Source organism: Psammomys obesus, unplaced genomic scaffold, assembly GCF_907164565.1.
Source record: "Psammomys obesus unplaced genomic scaffold, mPsaObe1.curated_primary_1811, whole genome shotgun sequence".
In the NCBI taxonomy this organism is placed as follows: domain Eukaryota; kingdom Metazoa; phylum Chordata; class Mammalia; order Rodentia; family Muridae; genus Psammomys; species Psammomys obesus.
The window spans coordinates 7,895,710-7,907,804 of record NW_026596109.1 but is presented as its reverse complement, the minus strand read 5'-3'; the positions used below and the strand labels follow the sequence as shown (position 1 = coordinate 7,907,804).

The following is a 12,095-nucleotide window of genomic DNA, read 5'->3' as shown; positions in this document are numbered from 1 at the left end:
AATATCTCAAGTCTAAACATCTGTGTTCATTCAAGGATAGAGATTAATTAACTGGCATAGGGTCATGTAGCCAAAAGCGGCAGAGTTGGGACTAGAGACCAGTATTTTGGAGTCTTTATGTTGTAGTGCCCCATGTCTAAGTTATTTGGGACTTACCAAAGCATGTTTTTACAATAGTGTGTATGGTGTTTTTCCTAGAGAACATGAATGGTTTAAACAGGATTTGCCCACTTACCTATTTCCTGAAGACCCCTCCTATGATGCTAACGTCATTGATGATGAGGCTGTGAAAGAAGTATGTGAAAAATTTGAATGTACAGAATCAGAAGTAATGAACAGTTTATATAGCGGTGACCCTCAAGACCAGCTGGCAGTGGCTTATCATCTTATCATTGACAATCGGAGAATAATGAACCAAGCCAGTGAGTTCTACCTCGCCTCTAGTCCTCCAACTGGTTCTTTTATGGATGATAGTGCCATGCATATTCCCCCAGGCCTGAAGCCACATCCCGAAAGAATGCCGCCACTCATAGCAGACAGCCCCAAAGCACGGTGTCCGCTGGATGCACTGAACACAACCAAGCCCAAATCTTTAGCTGTGAAAAAAGCCAAGTGGCATCTTGGAATCCGAAGCCAGAGCAAACCGTACGACATCATGGCTGAAGTGTACCGAGCTATGAAGCAGCTGGATTTTGAATGGAAGGTAGGAAGTCCCAATGTACTAAGGCTGTTTGTAGAAGAGGTTTTTCTTTCTTTTTTTTCTTCTTTAATTTTAATTTATTTTTATTAATTACAGTTTATTCACTTTATATCCCCATCCCCTCCCAATTCCACCCTCCCTCCCTCTTCTTCTCCCATGCCCCTCCCCCAGTCCACTGATAGGGGAGGACCTCCTCCCCTTCCTTCTGACCCTAGTCTATCAGGTCTCATCAGGACTGGCTGCATTGTCTTCCTCTGTGGCCTGGTAAGGCTGCTTCCACCTCAGGTGGAGGTGATCAAAGAGCCAGCCCATGAGTTCATATCAGAGATGGTCCCTGTTCCTATTCTTAGGGAACCGTTCCTCTTGGACACTGAGCTGCCATGGCTACGTCTGTGCAGGGAGGGGTTCTAGGTTATCTCTATGCATGGTCTTTGTTTGGAGAATCAGTCTCAGAAAAGACCCCTGTGCCCAGATTTCTTGGTTCTGTTGCTCTCCTTGTGGAGCTCCCATTCCCTTCAGGTCTGTCTATCTCCCCCTAAGTTGTTTAAGCAGTTGAGTATTAAGGTCCACACAGAGTTGTTTTTGATTTAGAAATAATGGTTGTGGTCTTCATGCTTTTGGTTGACATGGTTCATTCTTTTTAAAATTATGTAACACACAAAGCATAATAATGGATAAAGAGGTGTTGATGCTGGGAACATATTCTGAGTTACAGAATAGCATTTTTGGCCAAGTAAATTGAAATTATCTAAGAAAACAGCCCACCTGTTTCATCATGGTTCATAGTAACAAAGTGTCTGAAATCTTGAAAGACAATTTTCTTTAACTCTTTTCTCTTTTCAGGAAGTTTGAGTTTTATTTACTCTTTATTTTTTATGTGCTTATTTGGCATGGATGGTCAGTGGCTGTGACAGCTAGTGTTCAGTATATAATATGCTGTTGTGACACGTTCATTTAGTCGCAAGTACTTTTCTCCAAGTTGAGAAATTCTATGATCTGGGCTTTAAATCCTTGGCATATTACTTTCCTCAGTGCTGAAAAGGAAGGAAGGAAGGAAGGAAGGAAGGAAGGAAGGAAGGAAGGAAGGAAGGAAGGAAGGAAGGAAGGAAGGAAGGGGGATTTATTCAGACTCACAGTTTGAAGATACTGTCTATCACAGCAGGAAGTCACGGAGGCAGGAGGGTGAGGTGGCTGGTCACGGCTGGTCATATTATGATCAGTCAGGAAGCAGGGAGCAAGCCAGCATTGCTGGTTCTCAGCTCACTCTCCCTTTTCTCAGCCCTGCATGTGAAATGGTGTGGACCGTCCCACTTCAGTTTGCCCCGCTGAGAAAAATCTTGTGTGGACATGCCCGGAGCTTTGCCCTCTAGGTAACTGTAGCCCTTGTCACACTGACAGTATTAACCATCACAAGTTTACCTCTGTCAACTGGATGCCTGATCGTATCATTTCAAAGCTGTAACCTTCCGTCTCTTCTCACCTTAGAATCACGACCATAAAAGGCATTCAGTACAACTTCCAAAGTCCCCATAGTCTTTAGTTCAGTATTAACGATCACACTTGATTACGGCACATTTTCTTACTATCAGCACGCATTTTTACTTTTTTTTTTTTTTTTTCAGTTTAGCATTTTGTTGCATTTTAGATTTGAATATATATCTATGAAGGCATTTTATAATAAGATACCCCTTAAACTGTGTTCTTTTCTTGAGGGTAATGAATGCTTACTGCAAAGCTCATTCATTCATTCATTCATTCATTCATTCATTCATTCATTCATTCATTCGCTTACTCAATATAGGACAGGTTCTCACTATCTAGCTATGGATATCCCAGAACTTACTATGTAGACCAGGCTGGCCTTGAATACATAGATACCCCAAGTGCTGGGATTAAAGGCGTATGCCACAATACAACTGTCTCATTTTAATTTTTAAAAATTAAGGTAGTTCTTAATTTCATACATGTATAAAATGAATTCTTATCCCCGACTCTCTCTTATTTCCCCACCCTGTGCCCCCAGCTTTTTCCTACTTGTCCCTTTCCAGATTCATGACTAATGGTTTGTTGTATGAGCTATTAATAAGGAGAAAAAAAAATTCAAATTTATTATATAAATATTCAGTATATTTTAATAAACCAGTTTTAATCTGCTTTCAATTTATTATTTTACATGATTAGATAAAATATCATTTCCTTAAACTTAAGCCTGTCTCCTTTTTCTGAAGCTGTTTTATTTTGTTAAAAGAAATTTTGCTGGACATGGTACCTTATGTCCATAATACTAGCGCTCCAGAAACCTGAGGCGGGAAAATTTCTGTAGATTTAAGACCAGTGTGGGACCTTGTCTTACTGTATAATTATGTAAATAAGAGGAGATGCCAACATTTTAAAAATACCTAATTGAAAGACTTTAGAACCTAGTTTGACGGCCATTTTGAAAACCTCTTTGAACTGCAGCTGTGCATCTGTGTGGGCCACAAGTAACACCGTCCGCTGGCCTGTGCTGTTTGGGTTTCACGTGTCTGCCTCTTGCCTCTTGCCTCTTGCAATTACTTCTCTGATGCGAAGGAACTGAGATTATTATTAGAGTCAAAGGGTTAAAGGCTAGAGTGTGGGATCTGAGTTTTCACAAGTGGGATCGCTAGTGGGATTAGGTGTGCCAAAGTGCCTGTAACGTAGACGCGTCAACCATAAATCCTCTCCCTCATCCGTACTTGCTTTTGTTGTGCTGTGCTAAGATGGAAGACATTGCATAGTTTTAAATGTTTACTTATTTCTGGTTTTAGGTAGTGAATGCATACCATCTTCGAGTAAGAAGAAAAAATCCAGTGACTGGCAATTATGTGAAAATGAGCCTACAGCTCTACCTCGTTGACAATCGGAGCTATCTCTTAGACTTTAAAAGCATCGATGGTAAGGAGGCTGGCAGGGATGAGTTCTGAGAAACACAACTTGGCACCATTTGACCTAGTGTTGAAATCATCTCAAAGACATGGTGGGCGAGTCCTCTACTTTTTAAAGTGGATCTAACAAAAATATAAGTGAAATTAAATATATAGTTTTAGCAGAAAAATAAATTGCCAAGGAGGTAAAGTATTTTCAGATGTGAGCATATTCTCTTTCATTCAAGTACGAACGCTGCATCCTGTGTTGAGAAGGACTTAGGGGCCCCGTTAGCTGTGGAGATGACATGCGTGGTTGGTATTGTGTTGTGACTGGCAGGGACGTGGTCAGAGCGCCTGTGCTCCTCAGCCACGAACAGCACAGTCCTCATTAAGCACCTCGCCCAGATCTGGTTTCCTTCAGTTGTCCGAGCAGCAGCTTCCCCGGGAGGACTTGGGCCAGCGCGCTTGCTACATTCGCTGTTGTTTGGTCATTTCAGATGAAGTGGTGGAGCAGAGGTCTGGTTCTTCAACACCTCAGCGTTCCTGTTCTGCTGCTGGCCTACACAGACCAAGGTCAAGTTTCGACTCCAGCACAGCTGAGAACCACTCGCTTTCCGGTTCTCTCACCGGCTCTCTGACTGGAAGCTCTTTGTCCTCCGCTCCACCTCGCCTGGGCAGCCACACCATGGATTTTTTTGAAATGTGTGCCAGTCTCATCACTACGTTAGCTCGTTGATAAGCTACCACTAGTTCCCGTCTCTGTTACCGCACTGTGAAAATCACGTATACTCTTTTAAATTGTTATCTCACTTTTGGGTATTGCAACATAAATTGAGCTGAATACTCCCAGGTGACATGCAGGGTTATTGAAAATTACCAAAACACAGAAGTCTGGCATTTGGTTTACTTTTAGAACTCTATCATTCTACCGTGCCTATGACAAATTTGAAGAGGTAGTACCTTTAATGGATGAATATTGATGACATTTGTTAATTTACACCCGTGAGTTCACTACACATGATGAGCACACCTCACTGAGAACCAGCTAGTTCAGGGGTGGTTTGGCGATACCTCCTTGCTTTATGTCTAGTGCATGTGAATTCAGTTTGCCTCCTAAATTTCAGCAGGTGTTAGGCTGTCTAGGCACTTGTTGCACAAGAAGATTAAGAAATAGAATAATTGTTAGTAAGATTTTTTTAAAATATGGAAATCTGAAACTCCTGGACCCCTAAACATCAGGAACCAAGTTCTTTTCAATGGTTTCTGCAAACACTGCCTGGTATTAGCCATACAGACCGGGTTTCTAACAGCAGGTACCCAGGCTTCCCGCTTCTTGACACTTGTGCAAGGCCCCCAGTTAAATCCCGCCACTACCAAGCAATACAAAAACATGCAGAAATAGTAAATAATTAAATGAAAAACAAGCAAAATCCCAACAGTCCCCAACATTTCTACTCTTTGATCTTCTATTTTAGGACTGGTATAGGTGAGGGAGGCCTGAGAGTTCGGCTCTCTGGCATCTTTGCTAATTCCCTTGAAGTTTAAGTTGTTATTGATGTCACCTCTTTCCTCTGTCTTCCTCAGTAGTCACTGTCTTTGTTCATTGTTTTTTAATCTCTTGTGGTTTCCTTTCTTTAGTCTTTCAGTTCAAAACCCTGTTTTGGCCATAGAGCCTTTCCAAAGCTCTATGTACTTCCAAAGCTTGATCTGCTGTGACCTGCACTGTTGAACCTGATTGGATAAGGAAGCCTTAAATATTTAAAAGTATATTCTCCTGGAATAAGTGTATGTGTTGTTTACATATATATATACATATGTATTGACACATCAGTGCTTTTAATCAAAAAGAACAACCAAACTTGTGAAAATATTTTTAATTTAAGATAAAACACTGTATAGTAGGATAGATAAACTTAATTGATAAAATATGTTGTTTTGGTAAAAGTAGTTTAAATTATGTATAATTTATCTAATAATTATTTATTCATTTATTGTATTTATGTTGTGATTAACAAAATCACTGACCTGATTTGCCCTAGAAAATGTTAAGCTCTTGAAAACAAAAGCAGCATTGCCTTGGCAGGTTTCTCGTCACCAAAAATAGTGTATTTTTTATTTATCAAGAAACAAATGAGACTGTTAGATCCAGGTTCTCACGTGATTATGGAAGACAAGATTGTCTATCTTTAAATAACTTTTGAATCGGGAATCTGCATTACATCACATCAGAGAGCTCTGTAGTTCTTTTAAAAATGATGGTCAATATTTATTACTACAATTTATTACTTCTCAATATCAAAGTAAAAGGACCTTTGTTCGCTAATTTGAGAAAGAAGGTGGGTATACAATTTAAGGTAGTTTAAGGTTTTAATCTTTGAAAGATTGCCATCTTGTGGCAATAGATGGTAATTTTTAGTAGTTATTTTAATAGCAATACTTAGTCCTGGTTTGTCTATTGTGTTTTATGAATGTGGCATAATTTTGACTTCTCCAAATGTGTATATATCCTTTTTTGCAGGGCAGGGAGACCACCTCATAATATTTGCCTAATTATGAACAGAAGACTTTGAGATAAAGAATTGATTGGATTCCTTACCTCTAATAACAGCACCCATGACAGTTTTGAAGGCAGAAAAGGATGCCAGAATGCTTTCTTAGTCTAGTGAATTTGATGATAGGAGCTTGCTCATAGCAAAATTACTTTATATGAATGATTATAATGCTATTCAAGAGCTAGAAATGATTGGCTATTGTCTAATTCATTCCAGTATTTATGAATACCCAGGTTGACAGTTACCTGCTGAACCTAAGGAGAACTGAAGGTCATTTTGTTTCCTTTTAACATTTTAAAACATTATTTTATGACTCTAGGCAATAGAGTAAATTGGTCTGCAGAGAGAATTCAGTGACTCATGTCGCAAAGCAGAGGCGAACTTTTGTCTTAGCACAGGGTTCCGTTGCTTTTGGGAACAGAGAAGGAAAGAATTCTTTGTAAATTTAAAATTCCCACATTTCAGTCAACACTGTGACTGTAGCAGGCACTGAGTTTAGAACTGTCTATTCTCTTGGATCCTAGGGAGAATTACTATTAGGTTGTAGATGTGGGCCTCATTTCTGTCCTGGAAGTGGACTCCTGAAAACTAAGAACTCCCAGGAATAATTCTGGAATTCACTGTGTCTGCTGTGGACCCTGCAGAGGACAGCAGGTGCTGTTAGCACCGAAGACTTGGATGAGTTCTTCCAGAAAGAATAAACCCCGTAGCTGCATGTAACCCCTACTTTGCCCAAACCAGTTTACTCTTTTAGGACTTTGGCTGAGTATGGCTGCTTACCTGTAATCCCAGAGGGGAGCATGAGGTAGGAGGAAATTAGACCAGATAGATGGCAAGACTTTGTTTCAAAATGAAAACAACAAGGAAACCTTAGCCTCCCATAAGAAAACATGGAAAATGTTTGTCCCTGAGTGCCACCGTGGTGTGGTTATGAATGCCACTCCGAAAGCACTTCTTCCCTTTCATGTGTTGTGGTGAGCCTGATTCAGATTCAGAACCACTTTGTTAGCATGCAGACAGGCACTTCCTGGGTCTGTAGCTTGTATCACATGTTGGCTTTCTTAATCATACGGATGCTTTTCAGGTAGAGCATGGATTTTTTTTCCCCCCTTAATGGATGACTGAAAAGTCTTAGACAAGGTTACTTATGGAAAACCAAAAGAGTAAGACCAGTGACTTGCTGTTATGGCTCTGTGGAAAGTAAATCAGTTTCATTAATTCCTCAGTGGTCACTGCACATTTTCTAAGTACTTCTATTTTGGAAGGCAAAATTGAAGCTGTTTCAAATTAAATGTATAGGGAGAAAGAAAAGCAAAGCAGTCAGAAGTTAGGGCTTTGTTTTAATCAAGAAACCTTATGAGAAACCGTTGCAACATCTGGTCACCTATAAGGGGAACCCTGGAGCCTAACCTAAACAGAACATAAGTCCTTCTGTGCCAGGGAATTGGCTATATGTAGCATAGTAATTCTCTACTTTATGCAAATAAGTTTTCAAGGATATGTACTTCTTTCTGAGTATACCGTTTCCTTAGCTAGTTTGTACTCAGGGAACACAAATTTAATACTTGAGATGAAATAAATAAAACACAATTTGGAAAATAATGATAAACAGCCAAATCAGGTTTTATACCACTGTATCTATCTGTAGCATCCGTTAGCATGGAAGCATGCTTAGTTAATGTGGGCTCCACACTGATGTTTCTAACTTAATAGCTTAGAACACACCCACCACAGGCCCTGCCACTCTGTCTATTCGCTGGTTAGTAAGTTAAACTCCCAGCATGAAGTCTCTTTTCTAAATGCTCGTAGACTTGTCTGGTTTGTGTTTTGCCTTTAGAGACCTAAAACTCTTCAGTTTTAATTCTCTATCTGTTAGCTTGTCCTTCGTCATTCTGTGGCTTTTAAATAGAGATTGTGACTTCAGCAGTCCTCAGCAACTTTGTTGAAAAATTTGGGTGAAGGCTACATGCATCTCTTAGTAAGTTTCATCTTGGACGTGGCCTCAGTTTGAGATCCTAAAATGAAAAGGATAGAGAAAAAAGAGCTAGTGTCCTTTGTAGCGCTAAAGTTCTGCCCTTTTTACTTCTTATGGGAGTCTGTGTTAGTGTCCATGTCTTATGCATTTGTATTCCTATGCTAGTGTGAATGTTCTGTCTGCAGCCTTTCAAAGGTGTAAACTCCTATATTATTCTAAGCACAGCTACTTGGACTACTGGAACGCAAACGACAAGAGTCATCAGGAAATCAAAGCATGGAGTGAGCGTAGCATTGGAAAATGACTAATATGTAGCGATGGCAGTGCTGATGGATTCCTGGTTGTTAGGGTACCCTTACAGTACCCAGTCCAGTAAGCAGGGCCAGGAATCTCCCCACAGGTGGTACTGCCACACATGTATGCATTCAGTGGTGACTAGTTGTCCTCTGTAACAGATCACCTTTCTTCTGGATTGAACAGTTTGAGTTTGTGACACATCTGATATTCCAGTAATAAAAATACACACTGGTGTATAGCTGGTAGGTCCTGGAGTGACATACAGTAGAGAGATCTGAATATACCTAGTTTAATTACAAGAGCTAGTTGATTGCACAAACTAGATGTAATTATGTGAAATATTTACGATTCTGTTGATTTTTCTAAGTATTTATAAGTTATTGAGGGTGCTTAAAATCCAGAACAATCTCTTGAACATAATTTTTTTTTCTGCAGTTTGATTTATGTGATTTTGGTGCGGGAAGTTTTGTCCTGGGGATCGAACCCAGGGCTCCACATGTGTGGAGCAAGTACATGACTGCTGACCCAAATCTCCTGCCCGTATGTATGTGATTCTTGAAGTACAGGCTCTCTTTGTCAAGGAAACTTAGCCCCTGGTCCCCATCCAAATGATCAGTGTGTGGCTGTTAGCCGAGTTAGGCCTATCTGAATTTCATATTGCTAAGTTTTTTGTTTTGTGCATAACTGATAGGACAGTATTTCCGTAGAGTGTGTCTCTATGAACTGCCTAATCGCTACTGGCTTGATAGAAATACTCTCAAGCCTTTCAAAACTTGGAGATATAATGAGCTCTAAACCAAGCATTTATGTATATGTACATATATATTATTTAAGCGGGCTAGGGGCCTCTTTACCAGCCTTTCCTCCAATATTTATGATGCTGTTGATGCCACTAAGCATGAGGATTAAGTTTTGATTAAACTTCTTCAGCCATGGCCTGCTAAGAATCAGGGCCCATCCAGAAGTTGTCCTGCTACAGGCCTGTCTTTCGTGAGCCAACACTAATGTTTCCTGCCAGCCTTGCATAGCAGTGCAGTTTGTGACTGCACGTGACGAACTATGAACTATAGTTTATGTCTGAAAGCAAGTGTTAGAGAGGTAGTTCACGATTATTTGGACAGGCAGGGTGCGTAAATTCGATTGTATTTAAAGTGCAATTAAGGAAATTCTATAGTATAAATCTCTCCATTTTTCTTTTAAGTTAAGGATTTGTAGAATGTCCTAGAATGAAAAAAAAAAAAATTGACTAGACTTTTTTTTTTTTAAATAAGGTTTGTACAGTGATTTTTTTTTTTTAAATTCAAGGTTTGCTACTTTGTGTTAATTTAAATTTTTAAAGAGGAACCAGAAGCCTCCTAGGAAAGAAGAATTGCATTGTTATTTTTCTCCAGCTAATCTGTGCATTTTCACAGTTAAATTCTCTTGTAAATAAGATTTGTTACCAAATGAAGTTTTTCTAGATGGAGAACATTTTCCCAGAATCAAAAAGACATAGACCCACTGTCTGCACAAAGAAAGAAATAGTACCTGGTGCCTTCTCAAATCATTGCAGAGTAAGAATAAACACATGTTCAAATCCCGCTTTCTCTGCCCACCCTCATACCCTGATGCCCAGTTCTCCTGTTTCCCTGTGGACTGTTCCACAAATGGTCCTGTGGTTTGCTTCTGCCTTTTCAGTTCCACTTGACCAAACCTCATACCATCAACCACCAGAAGTTGTTTCCTGAATAGATTTCCTGTTTCATTTAGTTCACTTTTTAAAGCCATCTGGGCAGATATTTGGCTGCTTTCTTGTGCTTTTAAAACGAATGCAATTACTAGCAGTCTTTATATTTTAAAGTTTATAAAGGAAAGAAATGCAGAGCTGAGGAGGGAACCTAACTGAAATCTAATTCCGTGTTTGCTACTATGGCAGCACAAGTTATGTAACTTTGTGTAGTTTTCTCTTGTACAAAATGTGGATAATAACCTACCTCACAGATGTGTGTGAGAAGCCGTTTGATAGCCCCTAAGTAGGGGTTTATAGTCCCATATTCACCGTCAATCTTTGCTTTTTTACTAGACACCTTTGATATGACTAGAATGAGTACCGTGTTTTTAGATGTCGTACGTAATAAGGGCATAGTGCTGAGAATGTTTGAGACACAGTTTCACAAATTATAGTGTTCTTATTGTAAGACACGTAAAACTCTCTTGGAAACCTCCAATGTTTAAATATCAAACTTGTCTTTTGTTTCAATAAACACTGTTATTCAGAATGTTGGCTGAAGCTGCCTTAATGTACCAAAATACAGCTTTCTGTTAAGTCTCTTCACAGCTACCCATGGTTGTACTGTTTTGAATATTTGTTGTGAAGTTGTTCAGAACTATGACCTTGAAGGATAGTATTTTGATATTATTTTGGTAGCGATATTTGCGTTTTTATCACATTTAGCTATTATACAGTGATTTTTGAATGTAAAACACAATAACTGAAAGTTGGCAGATAGTAGGTTACGTATTACTGGATAGAAGTTATCTGTTTTTCAGGGACACCGTGCACTCATTCTTAGTCTGTGAAATAGTCCCGTAATGTGTTAACGTGCCAGCTCATCGTCACAGTGCTGGATACGCCTGTATTGAAAACTTTGTTAAACCGGTGAAATTGGGACTACTTTTTACAGTTGGTTTCAGAACAGAAAAACAATAGGCTCACAGCGATTTCATTTAAATAACCACAGATCATAATTTCAGTTTAGGTATTTTTTTGTGAGTTAAATGATCAGTAGGAAGGACTTACCTTCAGGAACCATATAGAAAAGATTAGTGAATTGCAGCATATTTGCAGGTTCTAATTAATCTTTGCACTGTATGGAACTCATTGGCAACAAACACGAGAGAAAAGTGGCCTATCTGATCGCGTGTCTGCATTTGCCACAAAATCAAACTAAAGTCTGCTTAATTTGAAAGCTATTTTTGTTTCTCTTCAGTCATTAAGCTAATACCCTGTGTTCCAGCTAATAGTTGCAGAGAAAGCTGTTTTAGAAAGAAATTGCTTGTGACTCACTGGAGATTTCACACCATTGTTTTCCCTTATGTCTTTGTTACTGTGCACTATAGTTGTTAACCTGAGCCAACTACTACATTGTGTTGTTTCTGTTATTACTAATTTCTTTATCCTCATTTTCCTCCTCCCCTTGCCCCTTCCTCTTCTTTTCCTCTTCTCCACGTTTTGGTTTTGTTTTGTCTTTTGAGACAGGGTCCCATGTAAGCAAGGGTGCACGTCAGACTCTGTGAAGCTGAGGGTGACCTTACACGCTTGATGGCCCCATGTCTGCCTCCCAGGTGGTTGGGAGTAGAGGCATGGACCACTATTTCCATTTTGCACCATAGTGGATATTAAACCCAGAGTCTCATGCATGCAAGGCAAGCAGTCTACCACGGAAATGATGTCCTCAGCCCCTCTCTTTACTTCTAAAGCACAGATACTTTGTTGACATTTATTATGCAATGATGGATTTTGTAGATCTTTTTTTTTTTTTTTTTTTTTTTGCTTTGACCATGTTTACTCTTACTCTCTCTGTCTCCCTCTTCTTGTTTTTTGTTCATTCCTTCAGACAGTATTTATTGCTTTTACTTTCAGGGCATGTGCATTTATAATATATACACACATATAATTTTATGCCTTTATAAACTCTAGAATC

The 12,095-nt window shown here is 39.4% G+C and overlaps 1 protein-coding gene across 4 annotated transcripts in view; it reads left to right on the top strand.

The window, feature by feature from the left end:
• Prkaa2 (protein kinase AMP-activated catalytic subunit alpha 2) overlaps positions 1-10,670 on the top strand; it is a 61,520-nt gene extending 50,850 nt beyond the window's left edge. For 2 of the 4 annotated variants that reach the window (XM_055629003.1, XM_055629002.1), the window contains 3 exons: positions 199-703; positions 3,490-3,616; positions 4,086-10,670. In XM_055629003.1, the coding sequence (XP_055484978.1) occupies positions 199-703; positions 3,490-3,616; positions 4,086-4,324 (871 nt within the window). In that variant the 3' untranslated portion in view covers positions 4,325-10,670. Of the gene's footprint in view, positions 1-198; positions 704-1,979; positions 2,071-3,489; positions 3,617-4,085 lie in introns of those variants that run through there. The other 2 variants (XR_008722712.1, XR_008722713.1) reach the window with 2 other exon arrangements.
• The last annotated feature ends 1,425 nt before the right edge of the window (positions 10,671-12,095 follow it).